At 42.9% G+C, this 26,884-nt stretch overlaps 1 protein-coding gene across 1 annotated transcript; it reads left to right on the top strand.

Moving 5' to 3' along the window:
* The first annotated feature begins 569 nt into the window (after positions 1–569).
* LOC102452824 (butyrophilin subfamily 3 member A3-like) lies at positions 570–26,410 on the top strand. The gene is made up of 11 exons (XM_075914355.1): positions 570–920; positions 4,467–4,563; positions 8,666–9,028; positions 11,568–11,855; positions 16,349–16,450; positions 17,603–17,659; positions 21,399–21,425; positions 23,269–23,295; positions 23,771–23,791; positions 23,940–23,966; positions 25,580–26,410. The coding sequence occupies exons 2-11, from the start codon at positions 4,497–4,499 to the stop codon at positions 26,167–26,169; spliced, it is 1,569 nt and encodes a 522-aa protein (XP_075770470.1). The 5' UTR covers positions 570–920; positions 4,467–4,496; the 3' UTR covers positions 26,170–26,410.
* Positions 26,411–26,884: the final 474 nt, after the last annotated feature.

The following is a 26,884-nucleotide window of genomic DNA, read 5'->3' as shown; positions in this document are numbered from 1 at the left end:
CAAAAATTAGTTGTATTTCTGTTTTAAATAAACCAATGAAACCCCCTTGCTTTGTTTTGGTTTTTCCATTTTGTTTCTTTTTTATTTCTGGTGTTTTACATTAAAAAAAAAGGTAGTTGTGGGGTTAAGTTAGTTCTGACAAGAAAAAATCCCATTTCAGTATAATATGAGCAGATCTTTTTCTCCAGGGCTACGTCTAGACTGGCATGATTTTCCGGAAATGCTTTTAACGGAAAAGTTTTCTATTAAAGCATTTGCGGAAAAGAGTGTCTAGATTGGCATGCTAAGTAACCCACTTTTTGGGGAAAAGCATCCGTGTCCAATCTAGACACGCTTTTCCGCAAAAAAGCTCCGATCGCCATTTTCGCAATCGGGGATTTTTTTGCGCAAACAAATCTCAGCTGTCTACACTGGCCCTTTTGCGCAAAAGTTTTGCGCAAAAGAGACTTTTGCCCGAACAGGAGCAGCATAGTATTTCCACAAAAAGCACTGATTTCTTACAGTAGGAAGTCAGTGCTTTTGAGGAAATTCAAGCAGCCAGTGTAGACAGCTGGCAAGTTTTTCCAGAAAAGTGGCTGATTTTCTGGAAAAACTGGCCAGTCTAGACACAGCCCAGGTGTGGCTTTTTTGTTTGTTTTTTGTTCTTTCCCTGAACTGAAAAATCCATTATCAATGAGTTTACTGATATCAAAGATTAATGTGTAACCAGCTCTCTTGTGCTTTCACTTTCCCTGATCAGTTTCCAGACAATTCTTTTGTTGAAGAAGTGGATGGTTCATTCTCTCTTCTTCCCTTTCTCTCACAGTGTTCCCATATTGATTCTTTGGGGGGGGGGGGGGTTTGTGCATAACACAGGAACGAGCTTCATGGATGGCTGAAGGAAGGCTCTTCCCACTAAAAGAACATTTTGAGGCATTAAGGTAGGTTCCTTTCCATCATTCTTTGGCCTTAACACTTTTCTAGGCTGCCTGCAACTGTTCTTGGGAACATTTCACCTGCGTGACAGCCCCATCCCATCTCCCTTCATCAGTGAAAGACCAACCCAATGATGTGAGATTCATGGCTCTGTCCTTAATTTACTTATGATATCACATTGCCATGTGGTGTTTGTGACTTGAAGTCCAAGACCTATCAACAGAGGGCATATGGATAGAAGTCCAAGACCTATCAACAGAGGGCATATGTGTAACAGGGCATATGGATTTGTCACATGATTTCAAGCAAAACATCAGAGCCCTGCCTCCCAGTGCCTGTTGTGTTCTCAGCATGCACAGAGAGAATTTAGATATGATGTAAATACCCTCTCTGAATGCTTGCAATGGAATGCTGCTTATTCTTAGAATCCAAGACATTGACACCCAATCACCACAACTGGGGAGTGCCAAATCAGGCTGCTCCCCATGGATGAGAGACTGATCCCTTGCCAGTTTGCTCTAGGCTGGGTCTTTTGAGATGGCTGCTCTTTGCATGCTCCCTACAAAGCTCCCTAACCTTCCAGCAGGAGACGGAAACCCCACCACGCTCAGGCTACATCTACACTGCAGCCTTTGTCAGCAGAGACAATGAATAAGAAGCGCTCATTAGCATTTCTCGTGCTCTCATTTGCATAGTCTCTTCCATTCCATTTTGCAGAAGAGGTTTTTGTGCAAAAAAACCTCAGTGTAGCTGGGGTAAAAAAAATCTTTTGCTCAAGATCCTGTATACCTGCTTTTTTGAGGAATAAGGGTTCTTGCGCAAAAGGTTTTTTTGTGTGCAAAATGGCCCTGTCTACACTGCGGGGCCTCTGTGAGCCAACAGCTGGGCTGCTGTCCTGAGAGGAAGACCTGTGTAGAAAATAGAAATTTCTAGAAATGCGAGAGCTGCCCTGTGTGTTCTCCTGTTTTGAGCGGAATAGGGCAACCCAGAGCCATGTGCCAGCCATGACACTGGGGGCGGGGGTGGCAGCTCTGTGGCTTTACCTCCATTTCTTCATTCCTGAGACATGTGTAGAGACATTTTTGGGCAAGATTGTAATTTAGAGAGCTTTCCTTGTAGGGCTAGCATTAGGAATATAGTGTTAGAAACCATGCCCTGGAAGCAGGGATGCAGAGCACAATGTTCACCACAGATACACTCTAGTTTGTTTGCAACAAGCTTGTATTTCTTTCTCATTCACTGGTTTGATATTTTATGACGCTCAAGACCATTCCTTGGTGTCAGAAGCGTTGAATGAGAAGGAGACGTTAGTCACCTTGAGTTTGATCCCTGTGTTTGAAACTGAAAGCAGAGGAAAGGGGAGCAGGTGCAGCAGCAAACAAAGAAGAAACAAAAGCTTCTGTGTGTATTTTATGAGAGCAGTAGAAGCTTCTGGGCCCTGGGCCTCCTATGGGCTCCCAGCTCTTGCTGAGGCTGCTGAACACTGCTGTCCCTGGATTCCCAGCCCGATGCTCTCTGGTCCAGGTACATGCATGGTTCTGTTGGATCATGGATATTGCCAGGTTTATGGAGGTACAACCTGCACTGTAAAGATCAGAAAGGAAAATTAAATGTCCTGAAAGACCCAGAGAGACCTACTACTAATTTGCCTAGAGAAGGGGTATTTGAAGAAAGTGAATAATAAAACTCACCCCAGCTGTATGTGACTACAACTTCCCCTCTGTAGGTATTTGACATGTTGGGTTGCGCAAAAAAGCCCCGATAGCCATTTTCACGATCGGGGCTTTTTTGCGCAAAACAAATCTCAGCTGTCTACACTGGTCCTTTTGCGCAAAAGTTTTGCGCAAAAGAGACTTTTGCCCGAACAGGAGCAGCATAGTATTTCCGCAAAAAGCACTGATTTCTTACAGTAGGAAGTCAGTGCTTTTGTGGAAATTCAGGCGGCCAGTGTAGACAGCTGGCAAGTTTTTCCAGAAAAGCAGCTGATTTTCCAGAAAAACTGGCCAGTCTAGACACAGCCGTGTAGTTTAGACACACCCCATGGAGACTAAGCAGAATGGGGCCACTTGGGAGGAAGAGGGCATCTCTCTACCTTAGTAGGGGTAACAGTACAGTCCCCACTACTTACTCCAGCAGCTGGGAGGATGACTGATGGGCTGAGCCCTCTCTGCCACACAGACATTGACAGGGTCACCCACCTTTGCAGAGCCTGGGTCTTAACACCCCATAGCAAGCCACAGGGTCATTCCCTCCCCCCACACCACAGCTCTTGTTTCAAGCTGTCAGTTGATGGGGGCAGACTCTTGCCCTCTGCACTGAGGCTGGGCTGCTGAACGATATCAGAAAGTGCTTCCCTGTGAGCAGGCAAAGTCCAATCTCTGTGCCAATGGGGCTGGGAGCACTGAGGAGAGCCAACACCCAGCTCTCGTGGGGGAGGGGAATATTTCATGTCACTCATGGGTGACTTTCTGGGGACCTTGGAAGCAGCACTGATAGAGCCAAAGGAGAAATTTCTTTGGAGGGAAAATCTTCCCTTAACTCTAACCCTATCCCTCCCTGCCCTCCCCTCCCCCTCCCCCCCAATGCAGGGGACTTGACAGAGAGAGGAGTAAAATACAAATGCAGGAGACAGTCCTGAGTCCCTGGGAAGGGTCAAGAATTACAACAACAAGGGTTAACGACAAAAACACAATGCCCCATGGTTCTGGTTACTTTAGCCCAGATCTACTTACTGCCTGGTTCTTTGCAGCTTCTAGCAGCTGGTGCTGGACAGCATCAGAGATGAGATATTGAAGTAGATGGGCCCCTGGGTCCATTTCACTGTGGGGATTTATACACTTAGGAGAGGTGTTCATGCGGCCCCTTTACACACTGGTTAGAAGCTGTTTTTACTGGCTTTGCTAGGACTCTGCTTTCAATGGGGCAGAAGCTGTAATTTCAGTGAAGTCCCTTGTGTCCTTTGCAATCCCTTCTGAGTAAAAATGGGTCAATCCCCTTTGCCAATCCACCCTCCCCCATCACAGCCACTCCAAGTGGAGGCAGGACCACAGTGTCATAATCTCGGGGTTCATTAAACTACAATCTGTTCAATAATGGGAGAAGGATAAAACTTGTATTAAACAAAACAGACAAGCACAATGGAGAGCAGCTGTAGTGAATTCCTGTGCAGAGCTACCCTGTGTTCTCCACCCAAGTGAGATGCTGGTGTTTGATTTTAGAGTCTGAGTAGAGCAATAAAATGGCAGTAGTTTATTAGGACTATCCCCTGGTAGGCTGCCACTATATTTACCTGCCCCTCTGCAGGTCCCGGTGATCGCGGCTCCCAATGGCCAGAAATTGAGATCTATGGCCAATGGGAGCTGTAATCCTCAGTGTGGGGACCTGCCAAGGGCTAACACTGATAGTCCAGATCTGGCCTGCAGGCCGATATTTGCCCACCCCTAGAGTAGTCCATGTTGAGACAGGCAAACATATAGGGCATGAGACCCACTGCTCCTTTCATATGGTATTCTCATGGTAGGGTTTTATTTTCACTGTTCTTTCCCTTTCAGGTCCCTGCCTGACAAATTCCACCTGCCTCAATGGCTCCACAGTGGCTCAGTGCAGACCTCCTGGGGATTCTCATCCTGCTGACCCATTCGGTTTCTGGTAAAGACACTTTAATTCCACTGACTTCCTTTTCCATCTTTTATTGGGATTTTCACAACTAGAATCTTAAAAGATCCCCCTCCATTGTCCTGGGCAAGGGTTTTGAAAATTCTTCACATAATGAATATCAGCACCTCCACCTCAAGTCAAATAACCCAGCAACACTGTAACTTTGAGCAAGGATTGTCCAACCTCCGTATACAATCCCCACCGGTGTCCCACAACATAAGTATCTTCTCTCTATGAGGTGGGATTTGGAGCAGGTGGAGGCTTAGGTCCAATGAACCTCCTGCAGCACTTTGATGGAATGAAATACTTCAGGAAGAGGCAGTTCTGGTGAAGGGAGGGACAGGGATGGATTTAAATGACAAGATAGATCAAGGTGTACATCAAGGAACAACCCCACAGGCTGTACATAGAGGATGAGGTGCTGTGTCCTGGGAGCAATGACTGAAAAAGATTTAGGGTTCCTGGACAATGAACAGCTGATACATAATCCTCAAGTATGACTCAGTGGCCAAAAAGTCTTAAAGTGGTCCTGGAATTCATAATCAGAAGAATCTTGAGCAACAGAGAAGAGGTCATATTACCTCAGTAATTGGCACTGATGCAACTACTCTACAATATTGTTGTAGCTGTGTTGGTCCCAGGGTATTAAAGGAAGACGGGTGAGAAAATATCTTTTACTGGACCAACTTCTGATGATGAAGAAGAGCTCTGAGTAAGCTTGAAAGCTGGTGTCTCAATTGGTCCAATAAAATATATTACTTCTCCCGCCTTGTCTCTCTCAAATCCTGTGTCCAGTTCTAGTGTACATGATTGAAAGAAGATGTTGATAACTTGGAAAGGGTTCAGAAAGAGCCACAAGATGATTAAAGGATTAGAAAACTGCCTTTCCTGAAGGACTTAATGAACTCAATCTATTGTGCTTACAAAGAGAAGGTTATGGGGAAACTTGATTAGTTTTAAGTATATGCAGGGGATTAAATCTACTATATAACTGAGGGTATGTCTACACTTGCTCCCTAGTTCAAACTAGGGGTGCAAATGTAGGTGACCGAAATTGCTAATAAAACAGGGATTTAAATATCCCAGCTTCATTAGCATGATCTCGCTAGCGCGTTACTCTGCACAACAGTTATTTCAAAAGTGAAAGTGTGCGCCAGGATGCATTAGTTCGAACCAAACCTGTTGGTTCAAACTAACGTTACTCCTCAAAAAATGAGGATAGAGCCTGTGTACCCTGAGAGAGTCTGTGTGTCTGTCTCTGTATCCATGTGTCTGTCTGTCTGTTAGTTAAAGTATGTCCCCTGAATGGTAAGAGCTGGGACCACAAAATTCGGTGTACATCTTATCATACCCGAAAGCAAGGTCAGGGTTTGGTTGTGCCAGGAAAATGGGATGTGCCTGGAATGGGATTGCGTCTCATACAATCATACAGAAAAGAGACAGAATTGCCAGGCAGGTGAAAGGGACTGGCTGGAAATGCCCCCTCCTGTCCAGGACTGCCTAGCCCCTAGCCTCCCATCACCCAGGTGACCTTTGGGGGGGGAGCTGATTTCCCCCACCCCCCTCAATTCATGCAAGAACATTGCTGACTATATCTTTTTCAGCAGGGTGCAAGGAGAAAGTACAGTTTGCCCCATTTCTCTCTCTGTCTGGGAAGTGCAGGAGACAGATCAACCTGGAGCTGCCCCAGATCAAGGACATGAGCCCCTCCCTCAGCTGTGCCCACTGGAGCTGATGCTGCCATGGAGAGGCACTTCTCACCTGGCCCAAGCTGCTGAGGTGATGGAGAGCTAGAGTTGGCTCCCCTCCCCAGTGCAGCCTGCACCCTGAACTCCTCCTCTCCAGCCTACCCCAGAGCACTGATTTAAATGAAGCGTGGACATTTTCATTTTATTTTCCAAAAAACAAAAATGAATTGAGTTAAGCACCTGAGAAACCTTCTAATATTCAGGTAAATCTTCTAATATTTAGTAACGGACTCTTCAGTCGAATCAATGTGTAGATCCCAAGATCAGAAGGGACCAGTTTGGGGATCTAGTTTGATTTCCAGCATAGCGCAGGCCACTGGGTCAAGAGGGGATTAGAAAATGCTTGCCTCTTGGGCTACGTCTAGATGGCATCTCTGTCGACAGACGGATGCAAATCAAGCACGTCAAAATTGCTAATGAAGCCGGGATTTAAATATCCTGCACCACATTAGCATAAATATAGCCACCACTTTTTTCAAAACGGATTTTTGAAATAAAAAACCATCAGTCTAGATGAGGATCTGTCGAAAATAAAGCCTTTTTTGACAGATCCTATATTCCTCAAAAAATGAGGTTTACAGCATCTGTTGAAAAGGGCTTTATTTTCAATAGATTGGTGTCTAGAGTGCTGTTTTGTTTTGGTTTTTTTTTAAAAAAACTCTGTTTAAAATAAAAGTGGCAGCTATGTTTATGCTAATGAGGTGCAGGATATTTAAATCGCACCTTCATTAGCGATTTCGACTTGCCTGATCTATATCTCTCTGTCGACAGAGAGGTGTAGTCTAGACACAACCTAGCGCTCCCAAGTCAGGATTTAGTGCCAAGGCAGAGGCTGTCCTGAACTCATCTGGGGACAAGAGACTCCTGTCTGAACAGCAGACTTAGCAGAGCTGCCCGCAAAAGATTAGATCCTGTAGCTTTTACACTCCACCTTTCAGGGAAGGAGACCCCACCTTGCTGCATTCTGCAAAGGGAATGTGTTGCCTGAGTAACTCCCCACTCCAGGCCAATCATGGGCAGGAGAGATTGAATGGGGGACTTTGGATTCTGAAATCAGGAGCTGCTGCTCTCTGAGGTAAATTACGCTCCCCTGCTTGCTGAGCCTCAGTCATTTCTGCATGTGGCCCAAGCACCAGGAGAAGGGAGTTAATCTGGTTTACACTTATTGCTTGTGCACAGTAGTGCTTGCTTTATTTAGACTTAATACACAGGATGTTTATTAAGGCCTTCGAAGGTTTCTTCCAGCTCTATGATTCTGTGATTCTATGTGAAGCCACCTCCCGAAGCATTGCAAGTTACACTGACCTAAGGGTTGCGATGGACAGCCCGATGCCAGCAGCGTAAGCTCGCCGGCTGACTGCTGGGGGAGGCAGGGTAATTACATTGATGAGAGATCTTCTGAACTAGGAGTGCTCAGCAGTGCAGCTACATGGGGACAACTGCTCTGCTGCAGCAAGTCTAGGGCAGACTAGCCCTCCATGGCTACGTCTACACTGCAGGCTTCTCACCTGGCCCAAGAATTCTCTTCTTCCACAAGAGCACATCCACACCTCAGAGCGCAATGCAAAAGTAATGTGCTTTTGCACAAGAGAGCATCCACCCTGCATGCTCATCAAAAGGAGCAAGTGAAATCACATGGTTATATTTGTCTGGAAATAGGCAAAAATCCACAATGATTCATCCCTGCAGTAGAATGTGTGGATAATGGACTAAAAAGGGGTCATGAAGTATAGCAAGGCAGCATCTTTGACAAATAATCTCGTCAGCAGGACGGCAGTTTTGGGTCTACTCAAAGTATTCCAGAATTTTGTTTGGGTGAAAGAAAAACTTTTTTTTTTGTTTGAAATATTTTGTTTCAATATTTTCAAATGAAAGTTTTCAACATATGATTAGAAATGGAACTACATTTATTTTTTTAAAATAGAAAACCTGCCAAAAAGTGAAAATGTCACTGAAAGCCAAAGCAAAATGAAAATAAAACCAAAACCTCAAACAAAATGATTTTTATAATTTAGCCACCCAACCACAAAACTCAATTCACGCAGCCCCATTATAAATACAAGTTGAACTATCCAGACATATTTGTACAGACTGGGTCAGCTGAAAGACTCTGGGCTCTTACACTTCTGGGATTATCAGCTGAGGTCAATATGATGATGTACTGCTAATCAATTATCCCTCTGTGTGTGTCTAATATCTATCCTTATTGTAATTAGCTATCTTCATTTTGATCACAAAGGTCCTTTACAGCCTTGGAATTTATGCTCATTTAACTTCTGGTGAATACCTCTCCTCCCAGGGACAGAATATCCCTTTCACTGCTCTTTTTGGACTATTTCTTACAGAGAAATTCTCCCTGTCTGGATCACCCCACCCCATTATAGGGATTGTTGGTCAAGATATGGTGTTACCCTGCCAGCTCTCACCCAAGACTTGGCCTGCAGACATGGAATTGCTGTGGACCAAAATTGAACAGACACACAATGAAGCTGGATATGTGAATGTCCATCGGTACAAAGATCAACCTAATCTGGACACATCAGGAGAAAATTACCAGAATCGGACAGAGTTGTTCCAGAAGGAACTGAGGAATGGGAATGTATCACTGAAGCTAAAGACGCTCCATGTTGCAGATGCTGGGACATACATCTGTTTTGTGAAGTCTCCTGCATGGAGTCATGAGGTCAACACTGAGCTACAGATTGCAGGTAAGATATGTCAAGATCATCTCATTTGGAATGCAGGCCGGCTATGCAATCCACACTGATAAGAAAATGTGCCCTGCACTGCCATTTAACCTGCGGTGTCTTGCAATGCCTTGCAGTTGTAACCTACAGCCTGAGTTGCTCATAGTCAGCCTCCTTCATGCTGGCAACTTGCACATGTGTTTGTGTAGCTGAAACCTATGAGTCTGGTCTAACCAACCTGAGTTATACAGCAGGGTGACCCCAACAGACTTCTGGTTACCAACTTTTCTCCAGAAATATATATCCGGCACTGTCCAACCCTCTCCCAGGCAGTCCAGATTTATTATGTTCATTTATTAAGGGAATAATACAAACCAGCTTGTCACGACACCAGTTTGGTGTTGCTCAAACTGCTTAAACACACTAGACTGGCATGATTTTGTGCAAATACTTTTAACGGAAAAGCTTTTCCGTTAAAAGTATTTGTGCAAAAGCGCGTCTAGATTGGCATGGATGCTTTCGCGCAAAAGCATCCGTGACCAATCTAGATGTGGTTTTGCACAAAAAAGCCCCAATTGCCATTTTTGCCATCGAGGCTTTTTTGCGCAAAACAATTCTGGGTTGTCTACACTGGCCCTCTTGCGCAAAAGCATTTTGCCCGAGTGGGAGTGTCATTGTATTTGCGCAAGAAGCACTGATTTTGTACATTACAAAGTTAGTGCTCTTGTGCAAATTCAAGCGGCCAGTGTAGACAGCTGGCAAGTTTTTGTGCAAAAGCAGTAGCTTTTGCGCAAAAACTTGCCAATCTAGACACAGCCACTGGGTTAAATTAAACTATCAAACAAATGTATTAACTATCAAAGAGAGATTTTAAGTGAACACAAGTAATGAGGCACAACGATCAGAACTGACTACAAGAAATAAAGATATAATACCTACTACTGGTTAAGTTAGAAAACTACATTTGATTTTACCAATGTTTCTTAACATATGCTACCAGCAAAACTACTGGCTCTTCAAGTCTGGACCTCTTTCCACAAAACTCAATGTCTGTTTTCCATTTTTTTTTCTTAAGTGCAATGCCAGAAACAGGGAGAGAGAGGGGGTGTCTTGGGATGTGTCTTTGGATGGTTGCGCCTTCTTTTTGTATTTTCCAAAAGGGAACTAAGGGGTACAGTTTTTATGGAAGCATGGTCTCCACCTGTTTGTGCTTATTTTGTTTTCCCTTTCTGCTTCCTGATTCTTTTTACTGCTTACGTGCAAATTAAGGCAAATGCACACTCCATTGTTCAAGATAGCTCATGATCATGAACTTTTAACATCATACTGGGGAATATTGGAACTTCACATGCAATGTTGCCACACATATTTTCCCAGGACAATAATGACCAGCAAATTAGAAGTTTTTCAATGATAACTTACAATTCACACCATGTGCAAAGATTATTACAGTAGCGTGTAGGGTGGGAATACAGACCTGTATTCTATCACAGAGTTTGAGATTTTTCTCGGCAACATTACCTGCTGCTCTGGGGATATAACAAATTCAATCCTAGTACTAACTAACCCCAGTGTCCAAATGGGATGCTAAGGGGCACTGTGCTGCAGAGAATGGAGTGAATCACTCAGTAAGGTATGAACTGAGCACTGACCTCAGTGCAGTGTTAGGGGCACTGCGCCTTTTGCATGAAACTTGTCCTCACCATTTGGTGAATTGAGGAGTATGCCCTGTGAAAGGAGTGTGGAGACACAGGCAGGGTCAACACACTTCATCTCCTCATTTAAACTGAAGTGTAGTGTTGCAGTATGAAGTGTTTTCACCACCACTGTATTTCCTTTCCAGAAATTGAGAAATGGGTGATCTTTAAATAATGCTTTACATTGGTAATGGCCCTCTTGAGTCTTGAGGCTAATGTGTTACACATGTAAAAAACTAAGTTGATTGGTTAATTTGTTTACTCGTACATTCTATATCTTGTTAGAATGAGAATTCTAACATTATGATATAGAAGAGTTATTTTTCTTAGCCAACGCTTACTAGACTAACCATTTGAGAGGGCTGGCACACACTTTCCTGGTCAGTTACGGTGCATCTACACTGCACTGTTATTTTGAGATAACTAGCGTTGTTTCAACTTAACAATGTGAGCATCTATACATCCATTCCATTATTTTGAAATAATTTCAGAATAATGGATGGCTTATTCCAAAATCTGGAAACCTGAGTCTATGAAAAAAAATGCATATTCCAAAATAACTATTTCAGAATAAGGTGTGTGCAGATGCTCCACTGAAATAGGGCTATATTCCTCCTCAGTGCCTCCTAGGGCTCTAAATTGAGATAACAAGTCTACATTAGGGAAGTCTGCTTCAGACTAAATTTGAGGCTTGCCTGCAGCGTTGACATGCTATTTTGAAATAAGCTATTTTGGAACAACTATTCTGGAACAGCATATTTTGAAATAAGTGTGCAATGTAGACATAGCCTTATAGAGTTTTCTACTAGTCAGCAGTAGGTTGTTGATTATCAAGAATCTAATTTCTCTGTCTCTCCCTGCAGCTGTGGCTCCAGTGTTCATTGATGTGTTGGGTCCCCAGGGCCAGGGGATTGGGCTGGCCTGTAAATCTGGAGGGTGGTTCCCCAAACCTGAGCTCCGGTGGATTGGAAATAAAGGGCAAATCTTGGCACTGGAGTCCAAGGTTGGAATGACTCAGGACAGTGACCATCTATATAGTGTTCTGGGCCAAGTCACTGTCCCAGGTGGAGAAGCATCAGCAGCACCAATTGCTTGTGTGGTGAGGAATAACCTACTGAAGACAGAGCAACAATCTGCCATTCATCTCTCACGTGAGTCACCCCTCACCCAGGAGGGTGTCATAGAGGAAGAGGAGGGGGTGGTCTCTCGCTTTGAATTTGCTCCTTGGCTACTATTTTTTTTTTTATGTAATGGAGGTGGGGAGTGTGGGGAATAACGAGCAATCTTCTCCCTTTTTTGTAGAGATCCAAACTGACTAGGCTATGTCTACACTGGCACGTTCTCACACAAAAACTCTTTTGCAGAAAAGTTCTTCTGCAAAGCTCTTCCAGAAGAGAGCGTCTACGCTAGCATGTGCTTTTGTGCAAGAGCATCCATGCCAGTGTAGACACTCTTGCGCAAGAAAACTCTGATGGCCATTTGAACCATAAGGCTTTCTTGAGCAAGAAATTCATGTTGCCTGTCTACACTGGCCTCTGGAGCAAGAACAGTTGCGCAAAAGGGCTTATTCCTGAGCGGGAGAGTCAGAGTTCTTGCGCAAGAAGCCCTGATTTTATACATTAGAATTTGTGCAAGAACACGCAGCTAGTGTAGACAGGCAGCAATTTTTTGCACAAGAACAGTCACTTTTGCGCAAGATTGAGCCAGTTTAGACACAGCAATCATTGTCTCACATTCTCACTGCATGTGTAATAGCTCTGGATGAAAAATAAAATCACGTTTTGCATTTTCTAACACGAGTGTCCCAGCGGAGACTCTTCAGCCAAATTCCATTTTACATGTTTAGTTTCTTTTCTTGTATTAACACGCACCAGTAGTAACACAGGTTAATGAGGGGATTGTGACCCACACGACTGTAATCATAAGTTGTCACCATGTTTCTGTGGCTTTGGAGAGACATTTGAGTCCCATTCCCATAGATATCCGTACTCTAGCCCAGCACCAGCTAGAACACCAGTGCAACTGGGGCAAGTTAGAGGACAGAAATGCAAGCCATGGGCAAGGTGGCTGGCAGGGTTGGCTACATGCTCCTGCAAGGGGCAGAGTCTTGGGTGGAAGGGACAGGTTTGGGGACAGCTAGCCTTCAGCGCTGCCACGAGTGCATCTCCTCAGCCAGCCCTTAACATCGCATAGAATTCAACTCCCAGGGCTCCAGCAGTGATTTTAAAGGCTAAAGGCTCCCACTGCCACCTCAATAGCAGCAGCAGAGGCTGGGAACCCCAGGCACTTTTGAATCGCTGGGCCCTGGAGCTGTTGCTTCCTTTGCTATCACCTACCAGGCTCCTGTAAGCAGGGTAATAATTATGGCAGCTCAGATTAGTCACCCAAGTATCAAACCATCCAGATCCCTGGACACACACCCAGACCAACTGGGACCAACTGCTACCATAAAACCCCAGGCATAGGGCTAATTTTTCTAGTTCAAGCAGAGCTAGTGCAGGCACATCTACATGAGCTGGGGATCACACTGTGCTTTTGCTCCAAGAGGTAACACTGCCTGGCCTCTGAACTCCACCGGCAAGAGGCCCAGGCCTATGCATGAAGAATGACTGGGGGGAAAATTCTCAATTTTTCATTCTGAATCACCTTCAGTGACCCAGCAGGTGTTGGCCGATGGGCACAGACCAGAACAAACCATGACCAGAACAAACCTTGTTTGTTTGTTTTTTAAGCTCATTATAGCGTGGATTTTGGTCTTAAATATTTTCCCAGATCATTGTAGGCTTTGGAGACCATGTGCCCTTTGTCTCTGCTTGGCTTTCCATACGCAAATAGCAAAATGTGACTTTTTAATTTCAGAGAGCAGAAAGTACCCAACAAATGAAGGAGAACTATAACTCTCCCTGGGAGATTGCAGAGTGGGTCTACGACAGACATGGCATCATAGAACTGTAGAGAATTCAGTAAAGATAAATGTAAAGTGCTTCACTTAGGAGGAAAAATGATGATTCACGGATACAAGGTTGGAAGCATAGTTCCCGCTACAGTGTGTGACTGCGCAGCACACACACAAAATTCTTCCCATGCAAAAAACTCTTCTTCTGGAGAGTCACGCAGCAAAACTTGTACATCAGATACAAGTGCTCTGGTGGGTGGAGCCGGCTGAGACAGCATGGTGGGGGAGCCACTGGCCGAAGGGGCCAGGACTTTCTGCAGCCTTTGGGGGGAGGCTTTCTCCAATGGCTGGGGCTGCCACTTGTCAGAGGGGAACTAGGCCTGTGTTGGCAACTGTGGCCAGAAATAGTGGGGGTGGTGGAGGCAGGGTCTGCTCCAGCAGCCAAGAATGGGACATGCTGCATGGTGAGGAGAGGGATTCTGCTGTGGGGGCTGGGATCATATTTGTGTGTTAATAAACTGGGTGCCATAGTGGAACACATCCAAATGAGCACACATGACCTCAATATTGGTGCAGTAGCTAAAACTCACTCTGCTCATGGATGGAATTGATGAAAAATTACGTTTCATCCCTTATAATGAAGCAGGCCCAAAATTAATATAATGAAGCAGGCCCTTCTCTGGCATGTCTTTATCCAGCTTTTTTTAACTTTTCTAGTGATGGGGATGCCACAAACCTGTTCCAGAGTTTAGCTACCTTTATAGTTAGAAAGATTTCCCTAATGTCTAATCCAAACCTCTTTCGTTTCACATCAAACCCCTTATTTCTTGTTCTACTTTCAGTGGACAGGGAGAACAATTGATCACTGTCGTCTTTATAATGGTCTCATCCTCTTCATAACATGTTTGAAGACTGTTATAAGTTCCTTCCTCAGTCTTGTTTTTTCAAGGCTAAATAAGATGATTTTTAAAATTGTCTGCAGAAGTCAGGTTTTTATTCCTTTTCTCATTTTTGTTTCTCTCCTATGACTTTTTCACAAGTGTGGCTTGCAGAGTTGGATGCAAAAGTCTATGGGAGGCATCACTATGAAGACTAGAGTAATAAAATTACATTCTGTGCCTTCCAAACAATACTCCTGTTAAAAGGTGACAGAATATTAGTCTCTTTTGGGTGTGTTTACACTGCATGCCTATTTCAAAATAAGCTATTCCAGAATAATTATTCCGAAATAGTTTATTTCGAAGTAGCATGTCTACACTGCAGGGACGCCTTAAAATGAACCAAGCCAGGGTTCCCTAATGTAGATGTACTATGTTGATTTAGAGCCCCAGGAGGCACTGGGAAGGAATCATTTAGAATGGTCCTTGTGAGGGGCTATTTTGAAATAGCAGCAGTGGCACATCTACACATGCCTTATTTTGAAATAGCTATTTCAGAATAGTCATTATTCCTTGAGATTTACAGAGTTTGGAGCAAGCCATCCATTATTTCAAAATTATTTCACCATAATGGGATAACTGTGCAGATGGTCACATTGATATTTCAAAATAATGCTAGTTATCTTGAAATAATGGTGCAGTGTAAATGCACCCTTTCATAGATGCATCATATTGTTGACCCATATTCTAATCTTTTTCAGCAGTATTGCCAGCTAGCCAGTTATTCCCCATTGTGTGTGGGTGCATTTATTTTTCTTCCTAAATTAAGCACTTTATAGGTATGTTTATTGAATTACATTTTGCTGAATTTAAACATATTTTCTGTTGTATTACACTTGTTTTCAATGCTGATCTTGTCCTTCAAATTGTTTGTGAGTCCTCTGAGCTTGTTAATATTAATAGCCTATTCTCCCCAATAATTACTAATGAAATATAGCATAGTACTGGATGTAGAACTGCCACCTGTTGGACTCCACTAGACATGACCTCTCAGTTTGACAGTAAACCAAAGATAATTGCCCTTTAAGTACTGTCTTTCAGCCAGTTGTGCATCCTCCTTATACATGAGACTCTTGTGATTCACGGAATCACTATATGTGGCACTGTGTTTTTGTGAGAGTCTCTTGTGCCAGCAAAGGAGGCTGGCAAAGGCTGGGAGCCGGAGGGAACTCATAGCAGCGCCTAGCCTCTGTCACAAAAAACAGCACTTTAAAGACTAACAAGATGGTTTAATCATGGTTCCCAGTCTGGAGTGAGTTTGGGACCTGCAGGGAGTTCACCATGAGAGATGGTATCCTCAGCTTCTATTATTCATGAATGTCACTATTCGCAGTGGTGCCAGGAATGTATTCCCACAAATGACAAGGGTTTCCTGTACTCATTTCATGAGAATTTCATGTGACCTGTCAAAATTCTTATTAAATCAATATACATCACTCTTACTGCTTCCCCCATCTATGCACCATTTTGCACTCACCAATAGTACTGACTTCTTGGGTGGAAAGGTGGGAGAACGAAAGATCATTTTGTGAGGGACTGAGGTGTCTAAAGAGGCGGGTTGCTCATGCTTCCCAGGATTTTCAAAGATCACCCATCTGCCAAGGCACTTTGAAAATCTCACTAGTTTCCTATCTGCCACTTCAGTCACCTTAATTCCTTTGCAAATCTGTTCCTGAGGAAATATAATCCAAGCATCTTCCCTACATGCAACAGAATCCTTAGGACTGGCTGAGTATCATTGGGTCTCATTCCTCCAATTCTGGGATGGGACCATGTTTCTTATGCACTGTTATATTTTTTTGCTTCACAGATGACATTTTCCCTCATACTTCTCCCTGGCTGGCTGCATTCTGGGTGTCATTTGTGCTACTTCTTCTTACTAATGGAGTCTGGGCATTTCGTGGCTATAAAGGTGATGAGTATGAATCTAGGTAAAACAACAAAAAAATATGTACCACTTTAAAGACTAACAAGATAGTTTATTAGGTGATGAGCTTTTGTGGGACAGACTCACTTCTTCAGATTATATTCTGAAAGTTAATAGGCATGACCATATATAACAAAGGAATACAATGAAGAAAGTAAACAAATTATAAACTAATAAATCAGCTACTAGAACAGAAAGTGGGGTGAAGAGCAAGGAAGACACAAGGAAGGAGGAAATAGTTTATTTTAAATCACTGAGTGGCTAATCTGGAGTTACTACAAGGTGGGGAGGCTGTCTTTGTAAGCCTGGGATTTTTTTAAAACAATGAATAACAGATTCATTCTCTGTGGAAACAGCAACACTGGGCCTATCCATGTCAGTTACATGACCAAAGGCTCATATTCCTGTATGTCCAGCAATGTGATTTACTTCAAAGTAGGAATAAGAGCCTCCGGAAAAGGGCACTTTTTCCGGAGGATCGGGGCCAGTCTAGACGCTCTTTTCCGGCTTTCTTAAAAGCCGGAAAAAAGCGGCGGACATTTTTATTTAAATGCCGCGGGGGATATTTAAATCCCCCGCGGATTTCCCTACGACGACTAGTGAAATTTACATGCCCCTTCCGGAAAAGGGGCCAGTGTAGACGTAGTCACAGTGGTCCCAGTCCTTGACCTTTCAGAATGCCTGTTATTGAATATACCCCTTAGAAGGCCATGGTCCCTCTAGGTCATCTTTTGCTGTCCATGTCTAGCATTGACAAGGGTGGAGATAATCAGCCTGATAGCCCATGGAAGCTTTGAAGGAGTGGAATTCCTTTAACTTTAACAGGTTGGAGTTTCAACACCAGCTCTGGGGAACTCTGGTTCCTTTGGCACATTTTTTTTGGAGACCCAACTGTTCCATTTCCAGGTGAAGCACAGGCATCCCCACACAATAATCCATCTGGCTCAGTAACTTGTCTCTGCAGAGGCCACTATTTCTCACGGCTCTGCTTAGAGTCACAGATACTTGGCCATGCACTGATCACTGAATATTGGACTATAGTACTCTGACGGTTCATGTTATTTTATTGATCATACTGCTTATGACTTCAGACAGCTTTTATGTCTCTAACTGCAAGTTTAACTCTTAAAATTATAGAGAAGCAAAACGTGTCTCAGAAGAAAAACTCCAAAGAGGAGACTTTATTATCGCTGGGTATGTTGCTTGCATTATTAGTTATTATTATTAATTATTATCTTTCTGTAGTACTATGTGAGCTGGTTTGAGGTGCTGAATGGAACAGGTCTGTGTCGTGATTCTCTGCCTCATCCCCCTTTATCATTACCCACACTGGTTCTGACAGTTTTAACAAATGTGTACTTTGCAGGGGAAGCCTGACATTCAGGGCTTCTGTTTTCTTGCTGTAGGTGGGGTTCAGCTCGGAGCTCTTGCTTGCCATGATGATTCTGGGCCTTCTTCTGCAAGCTTTACTCACACTGCATTGTACTTCAGGCTACATCTACATTATGAGGTTTTTTGGCAAAAAATATGCTAATGAGGGACTAATTTGCATGAGTCACAATCTCATTTGCATGTTTTATGCCGATCCGTTTTTGCACTGGGGTATTTTGTGCAAAAACAAGCAGTGTGGATGTTTTCTTTTTGAGCAACAACCCCCTTTTCTGCCAGATCAGAAGAAAATATGCAAATGAGATTGAAACTCATGCAAATTAGTCCCTCGCTAGCATATTTTTTGCCAAAAAAATTCATAGTGTAGATGTAGCCTCGGTGTCCTAGTCTCTGTCTACACAATGTGGTTTTTCCAGGATATCAAAGGTATCCCAGAAAAAAATGCCACATCCAGGGAACACGTCTGCTCTTCTGCTTTTTTTTTTTTTTTTTTTTTTTGTGCAAGAGCAGACGCACTCTTTTGGAAGCTGTTTTCCTCCTCCCATGAGGAAGAAGGTCACTTCTGAAAGAGTGGGTTTTTTTATCCAAATTTGGCCCAGTGTAGATGAGCCAAATTTTGGAAAAGCGTCTTCCGAAAAAACTATTGGAAAAAGGTAAACAAATTGCATAGTGTAATTCACATATCTTTTTCCAAGAAAGTCCCGTAGTGCAGACATAGCCTTAGGGAGCAACTTCCATGGGTAAAGGCTGCAAAATCTGGCTTTCTACTTTGAGTAGTTTTATCAATTATTAAGAATCAGTGCTGACTCAGCGAAGCCTCTTCTGGTGAGTTCCCTCGTGGATTGAAAATGGAACATGGAATCTAGCGTGAGCTGATAAATCCTTTTGTAACCCATATATCCAATTGGGTGTGGTTCACTGTTCCATGTAGCAACACTGAGACCATTTACAAAGAGGTTCTACAGCTTCAGCTAAGGAGTGTTTGGCTTTTAGCCCACGTGCTAAGCTCCAGAGGTCCCATGTTTTGTAGTCCCTACAGGTAACTGGGATGTGTCAGCATCAGCATACATGACAGTCTAATACACAAATATATCACATTATTAATTATTTGACCTTATTTATGATTTGCCACACATTAACCAAGAAAACATTGTTAGTTGAAAATAAAAAAAGAAACACTGTGAATTGTGAGAACAGTGGGGCATAAAACACAAGCTAGTTAAATAACTTAACTACTTATCTATACTAGATTTCTTGTTTCCCCTGATACTCAGTTCATTAGCTAATACTCAGGCTGGAGATTCATTTAAACTATATGGCTACGTCTACATTGTATACACATATACATACGTACAAATATTACATATTACATGTATAAATATAAGCTTGCCACCTGTCTACACTGGCTGCAAATACTTGCGCAAGAACACTGACGTTCTAATGCATAAAATCAGGGCTTCTTGTGCAAATATTTTGATGCTCCCACTCAGGGATAAGCCCTCTTGCGCAACTGTTCTTGAGCAAGAGGCCAGTGAAGACAGGCAACATCAATTTCTTGTGCAAGAAAGCCTGATGTTTAAAATGGCCATTGGAGCTTTCTTGAGCAAGAGAGCGTCTATACTGCTCTTGTGCAAAAGCACATCTTTTGCGCAAAGGCACATGCCAGTTTAGACACTCTCTTACTCAAATACTCTAACGCAAAAACTCTTGCATTAAAGAGCAGTTGAGCAAAATAATGCCGATATAGACATAGACAAAAGGTTTAATTAACAAGAAGTAAGACAATTACAGTTCAGAGAATTGTTAGCAGTTCTGCCTACCTCCATATCACCCCTGAGCATTGGAGCATAGCATTGCAAGCATTTTCACCTCCAGCACCCCTGCGGGTTCCTTCTTAAGCCATTTCTGTCTACAGTCTAGTCCTCTAGCTAAGTCACATCTATTCTGGATTCCATCTGGGCCCAAAAAGTCCTAAACAATTCTGTGGATAAATCGTATACTCAATAGCTTGATCACACTTTTGTTTGACATGAAATGCAGTCAAGGAGCCAAACCATCAACATTTTTCAAGTTTATTGCTAAAAGGAAATAATAGCATAGTACAGGAAGAAAAGGTGAACGCAATACCAGATTCTGGGAAGCCGTTTCATGCAATTTTGTTCATTCATCCTGCACAAAAGATGTGCTTCCAGAGTTACATGTTTCAGCTGCGTAACTGTAGTATGTAGTGGGTGACTTTACAAGTTATAAAAAATCACTAAAATTCAACCCACCAGTTTGACCCAGTTCCTTAACTTCTTGTTCCATACCTTTCCTTATCTTGTTTTGGACACCAGCATTCCAGGTACTGGGCCATGATGGTACCTCTCCAGCTTGTACAAGAGCAAGCCGTAATGCATTTTGCCTTTGACAAAGTTTCTATTTTCCAATCCCAAGGCTGCATTATAGATAGATAGATAGATAGATAGATAGATAGATAGATAGATAGATAGATAGATAGATAGATAGATAGATAGATAGAATACCGTGCTATATTGTGTACTTAATACATATTAATATGTTTGTCAGGAATAATAACATGATATATATGCGTATTAGACTGTCATATATTGATGAACATTTCTCTGACCCTCTGTAGTACCTTTTAGTCTGTTTAACTTTGTCACGAGCCTTCACTCACAGGTTCCTTTCCATATCCTCAGCTTCTCTTCCAGACCCTACTTCAGGTCCTTCCACAAGAGCTCAATCTTGATTCCCAGAATAGTAATAGAGATGTAGCAGTATTAGTCTGGTCTTGCTGAAAGAGACAGGACTATGCAGCACTTTAAAGACTAACAAGATGGTTTATTAGGTGATGAGCTTTTGTGGTCCAGACCTACTTCCTCAGATCAAATTGTGGAAGAAAATATGGTCATGCCAATTTTCTTCCACAATTTGATCTCAGGAAGTGGGTCTGGCCCGTGAAAGCTCATCACCTAATAAACCATCTTGTTAGTCTTTAAAGGGCTGTACAGTCCTGTCTTTTGATTCCCAGAGTTCCTGCTGCAAAATGGGGTTTTCCAAGGCTCAGGCAGTGTAGGCTGTCACATGACCCCAATTAAACCTGTCATCTCTGGCAAAGATATAGTTAATTATGGCACAAGCAGTGCTGCTTGAAAGTGGCTGGCTAACCCCAGGCCTCTTGCCCCTTAGGGACAGGCTACTCTGTTATGTGAATACAAGGAATTGCAAAGCAGGAACGAATGTGCCTGAGGTAACAAGGCTTTTCTGTGGCAGATCCGAGAACAGAGGGCTTCTTGCCCTGTTGTCTTAACTAAATAACCATCCTACCTCTTCTCTTGAAACCTCCAGGGGTCTCCTTTAGCTATCCCATCACTGGTGAGAGGGATTGCTAGGCTAGGCAGCCAGTATGGTCATGTCTAATGCTGATACAGCACAGCCCCTCCCCAATCTCCACTGTGGCTGGCCATGGGGAGCATTGTTACCTAACCTGTACAAAGCATGGCAGAGCACATGACTGACTCTTCTCTCTCTCCTATTCCAGAGGCTCTGAAGAAGGAGTTGGAATCAGGTACTTTGATAAATCCCCTGGTAAACCTGTGTCTGTGTTTCCCCATTATAATTAAATAGACAATTTACCTCCTCTGGGTGTAGGAACTTTACTCACCTCCATGTTTGTGGGTTTTCTGACCCCAGTTAATTCCCATAGGCTACATTTAGACTACCCTGGGCTTCCAAAAGACATGCAGATTAGGGATGAATTTGTGTGTCTTCTTCCAATCCCTTTTTCAGAAGAAGTTTTTTTCGAAAAAGAAAAAGCAGTGTAGATGGAGGTTTTCATGCAAAAACAATCTTTTTTGAAAGCACCCTGTACACCTCATTTCCTGAGGATTAAGGGTTCTTTTGAAAAATGGGGAGTTTCTGCAAAAAAAAACCCATCTAGACTTTTTTTTTTTTTTAAAAAACCTCTTCTGAAAAAGGGATTGGAAGAAGATATGTAAACTCACAACTAATTTGCATATCTTTTGGAAGCTGAGGGTATTCTAGACATAATGTTAGAAATAAGGTCATATACAGCAGAACGAGCAGCAGCTAAGTTTTCTGTGGCATTTTTCACAATGTTGACTTAGTGTCATGTTTATGGACAAGAGGGATGTACTGCACTGGTTAGTCACACACAAGGACAGTTGGGGCTGGGCAAGCTACTTCCATGACAGAGTCGTGCTGCAGTGTTGTTCCTTTTCTAGTCATGCCTCATCCCCTCCCATCTCTTCAAATGCACCTGACTCTCAGTCAGCAAACCCTCATTTCATGAACCCCACAGTCGCACCCTAGCTACATCTACACTGCATTGCTATTTTTGGATACTGGAGTATCCCAAAATAGCTATCCTGCATCTTGATAGCAAGCCCATTACTTTGGGCTCGCTATTCTGACATCCTTGTAAACCTCATTCTATGAGGGTTAAGAGACATTATATTTCAAAATATAATGTCCCTTAACCCTCATAGGATACGTCTAGACTACAAGCCTCTTTTGAAAGAGAGTGTCTAGACTGAACCTCTTCTTTCGAAAAAGTGAGTCGCTTTTTTGAAAGAAAGCACCCAGGTAGTCTGAATGCTCTTTTTCGAAAAAGCCCTGTTTGCATTCAAGAACGCCTTTTTTCGAAAGAGCACTTTCGAAAAAAAGCGTTCTTCCTCGTGAAATGAGGAGTACCGCCGTCGAAAGAAAAGCCACATTCTTTCAATTTACTTTTGAAAGAACACAGCTGCAGTCTAGATGCAAGTGAAGTTTTTTCGAAAAAAACCCTGCAGTCTAGACAGAGCCAGAGACAGCACCAAATGATGAAATAAGCTATTTTGAAATAGCATAGAAATAAGATACATAATTTGTGTGGCTCAATTTGTGTATTTTGAGTTACGGTGCAGTGTAGCTGCACCCTCAGTAGCCAAGCCTCTTCAAACAAGCCCTTGTAGTTTCAGTGTTATAGAGGTGTTGTAGTTGTATTGGTCCTGAGAAATATAGATGGGTGAGATCATATCTTTTAGAGCTCTGTGGTCTTGAAAGCTTGTCTGTGTTGCCAACAGAATAGATCCCAAACCAATATTTGTTCACCTGTCTTGCCTCTCTCTCTCTCAGTGTTACAAATCAGTCTCATAAAGGACATACAGCACTATAGGCATACAGAGCTCTTAAGTTATATTATACGCAGTGCCTCTGCTCTTGTTCATTAACAATAATAAGTGGGATTCTCAAAGTTATTGGGTGTCTAACTCATTGATTTCAATGGGAGCTAATGCCTATTTTCCTCTGTGGACTTCACCCAACATAATTTTGGCTCTGAGCGATGTGGTTCAAATTGCTCTACTACAAATTCCACATGCTGAGTTTGTGTTACTGTCTTCTCTTCCCAGAACTGCATGATCAAAGCAAGAGAATTGGTAAGAGCGTCAGTTGCCCTGTCAGTGAATCACTGAGCAGAAGTTACCCCCTGCACGTGGTGCTGAAACGTCTATGCTACAAGCCTTGTCTGCTGATCATACTACAGAGAAAAGAGTGTGAGGCAAATCTGAGACAGCCACCTTACCCTTTTCAGCATGCATGCGTTCTCCATCAGAAATGTGAGAGCTATGAATCCTAAGGCATAAGGGATCAGTCGACTGCATGCTCACTTGCATCTTGACTTGCATGCTGTGCCGACAATCAGCTGAGCCAGCACAGTACGGTGGCCATTTTTATTTTAATGAAGCCAGGGATATTTAAATCCCCACTTAATTGACGATGTTGGGTAGCCTATTTTACATGCCTCTGGCGACAGGCATGTAGTCTAGACATACTCAAAGAGATTCACATGGCTTTGGATCAACAGAGCTCCGCTTAAGTTACAGGGAATAACACAATCTCTTTCCATTTCAGAGAGACTGACTGCAGAATTAGGTAAGGTGAAGTCTTTCTATGTCACATGTCATGCACTGAGTATTCTTTATATGCACATTCTAATCTGCTCCAGAAGGACATTGCTTCTCTCTACAAAGGTCCAGGCAAGCCAACTTCCATAAACATATTCATCTTCCTTCCTTTGCAGATTTCAGGAAAGCTCGAAGCTACATGGGTGAGTAGGAGGGTTCTGGGAGGCAGTGTTGCCTCTGAGCTGGGCCAAATATGTCTGCTGATAAATTATTTGACCACACTTTGGTTCATCATTATGAAATATGCTCAAAAGACCAAATAATCATATAATTAAGCATTAATATGTCATGTGGTACAGGAAAAAGGTTCTATGAAATACCTCGCTACGAAGAGCAGTCTCCTGTAGTGTTAAATAGTGTTAAAACACTGACCTGACACAGAAGTGTGCTTCCCAATGTTACATTTTTTTAAGGCCAAACTTTCATACCCTCCTTTGTTTCCCAGTAAAAGTTACTATATACACAATTTGAAACTAGATTCAGATTTCATCTCCCTTTTTTCTGGTCTTACGATGAACCCTAACCTTTGTTCTGGGTATGTGCATTTTGAGTTCTAAAGGGCATGCAGACACCTCATAGTTCCTGTACTAGGATAGATTGAGAGGGCTACTCCCTCTTTGTTGCTTTATGGAAACAATTATATGTCTAGATATTGCCAGTTTTCCAATCTATTTAAGTCAAAGTTTTCTTCAGTTAATACAAGATTTGTGGGATACTTAGCATAAGTGAACAGGATTTGGGCTACACAACTGCTATATTAATGCTTAATTATATGCATTTTAAATACACCGCATATATAGCACAATGTATGTGCACTATCCAGCATATATTAGTTAATGTTGCAAAGCACAAAAACTGTAGTTTGCAGTTAGAGATTGCGATGGAGGAGACTCGATGGCTGGAACCATCTAACCTCCAAACAATCAGCACCCAATTGGGGAGTGGGTTCATTGCAGGATATAAGACAGAAGTCTCATGTATGGTCAGTCCTCCACTAAATCTTATTACAAGTTAGTTTTGCTTCGGTGAAAGAAGATTGAATTCTCTGTTGCAATGTATTGACCCTGTTACAAGTACCAGGATAAGCCACATTTATTTAAAGTTCACAACTCTATGAACAGAGAGGATTAAAGAAACAATGTGGTGCCTGCTCTCTTCTCTTCACTACATCTCTGTCTGCAAAGAAATCATATGTCTGAGCTTGGGCAGGAATGGGTTTTCCCCAGCACCAGCAAGGATTTGATTTTGACTCACTCTTATGGCCCTCTGTGGACTGGTCTTGCTCCTATGTAGCACATTCAGAAGAAGAGTCAATTGTGCCAAGTGACACAGAATGTGGATTAGATTGAATGGATGGGTTCTCCAAGCTCTTCCTTTAAATCTTGCTCTCCTTCTGGTTTGCTGTCTTCTTGGAACTTGATAGGGTCTCATCTATTACCAATGTGTGGTTATAGGGTCATAGAAATGTTGGACTGTTTGTCTAAAAAGTTCTTTAAAACCTCCATTGTTGGGATTCCATTTCCACAATCAGTTCTAGTGCTTCTCATCCTTGGCGTTAGATAGCTATTCCTAATATCTAACATAAATCTTCCTTGCTGAAGATTAAGGCACTTCATTTCTGTCCTGCCATTGGTGGATATGAAGAACAATATATCTCTATCTCATAGAACGTAACATATTTACAGACTGTTATTAGGCCCCTCTCAAGGCAAGACGTGCCCAGTTTTGTTAACCTTGGTCTGGTTTCTCTCCCCAGAATCTATCACTCTGGATCCAAATTGTACACACCCTGAACTGAAAGTATCTACAGATAAGAGAAGTGTCTGGAATGAGCCTGGATTTCCAGAATCAACCACACCCTCTGAAGTCCTGATCGCAGTGGGGGAGGGTTTTGTGAGGAGGAAGCTGTATTGGGAGGTGGAGGTGGGGGAAGAACCAGACTGGGAGCTGGGGGTGCTAAGTGAGACTGTGAGGGGTGAAGTGAGAGAAGCAGCATTAGAGCACCCACCTGTGGAGGGATGCTGGTCCCTGCGGAGGTCTGAGGGGCAGTATTACCCCACTGAGGCACATACTAAAATCCAAGAGTGGGATTTATGGCCGACAGTGATTGGAGTTTATCTGGATAGAGATGCAGAGACAATTTCATTTTATAATGTCAATGCCTTGGCTGATATTTTAGTGATTCCTTTTGACAATTCAGAGAAAGTGTATCCATTCCTCAGGCCACGCCCTGCTGTAGGGAGAGACAAAGGGAAATCCCTCAGGATCTGCCCTGACACAGACTGGGATTTCCCTACAAAATTATCAGCGCAGACTGTTTGTCAGGACAGAGACCTTTGCTCATAGTCACTGTCATCCTGAGCCTGCAATGATGGAAGAAGAGAAGGCATCAGTGCAGGAGCATCCACAACCAAACAGAAGGCCAATGCAAGAATGAAAGAAATTGCTGCGTCTCATGGTTTGAAATTCAGCCCACAAGAAATGGACTCCTAGATTTAAAAAAAATCAGTCAGGGAAATGCACTTACCCCTTGCCATAAGACCTGGACCTTAGCAGGTCTATTTTCTGCTGTGAATTTTTTAGACATGGATTTTGTTCTGTTCAATATCCCCATCTCCTGAGAAGCAGGAAACCCCACAAATATTAACCCCAAACTGCATCTTGGGAAATATCACAGTGCTAATTGGCCCACTGGTTGGGACACTCAGCAGAGAATGGGTGATATAGATCCCATTCCCAGTGCCAAAAATCACTCAGTCTATTATACAAAATAGGAGAGCTCCATCAAGAGAGATGGAGCAAGTCCTGTGTCCGAATATGGAAGAATCCTCTGATTAGGGTGCTCACAAGGGGTGCATCCAGACTACAGGATTTTGTTTTGTTTTGAAAAATTGCCATTTTTCCAGAAAAAACTTCACTTATTTCCGCACTGCAATCATGTTACTTCGAAAGAAAATCAAAAGAAAGCAGGGATTTTTCTGACATTGGTAAACCTCATTCTACAGGGAAGAATGCCTTTTCTGAAAGCTCTTTTGGGAAAAGGCGTGTGTGGACAGGGAAG

This window comes from Pelodiscus sinensis, chromosome 33 (assembly GCF_049634645.1).
Source record: "Pelodiscus sinensis isolate JC-2024 chromosome 33, ASM4963464v1, whole genome shotgun sequence".
NCBI classification, from domain to species: Eukaryota; Metazoa; Chordata; order Testudines; family Trionychidae; genus Pelodiscus; species Pelodiscus sinensis.
The sequence above is the reverse complement of the archived record's forward strand: the minus strand, read 5'-3'. Positions and strand labels throughout refer to the sequence as shown.

Coding starts and splice junctions, on each gene's coding strand:
- LOC102452824 (XM_075914355.1), top strand. CDS start 4,497: ATGGCTCCACAGTGGCTCAGTGCAGACCTCCTGGGGATTCTCATCCTG. Junction 16,451..17,602: donor GGCATTTCGTGGCTATAAAG/GTGATGAGTATG, acceptor TTAAAATTATAG/AGAAGCAAAACGTGTCTCAG. Junction 23,296..23,770: donor TGATCAAAGCAAGAGAATTG/GTAAGAGCGTCA, acceptor TTTCCATTTCAG/AGAGACTGACTGCAGAATTA.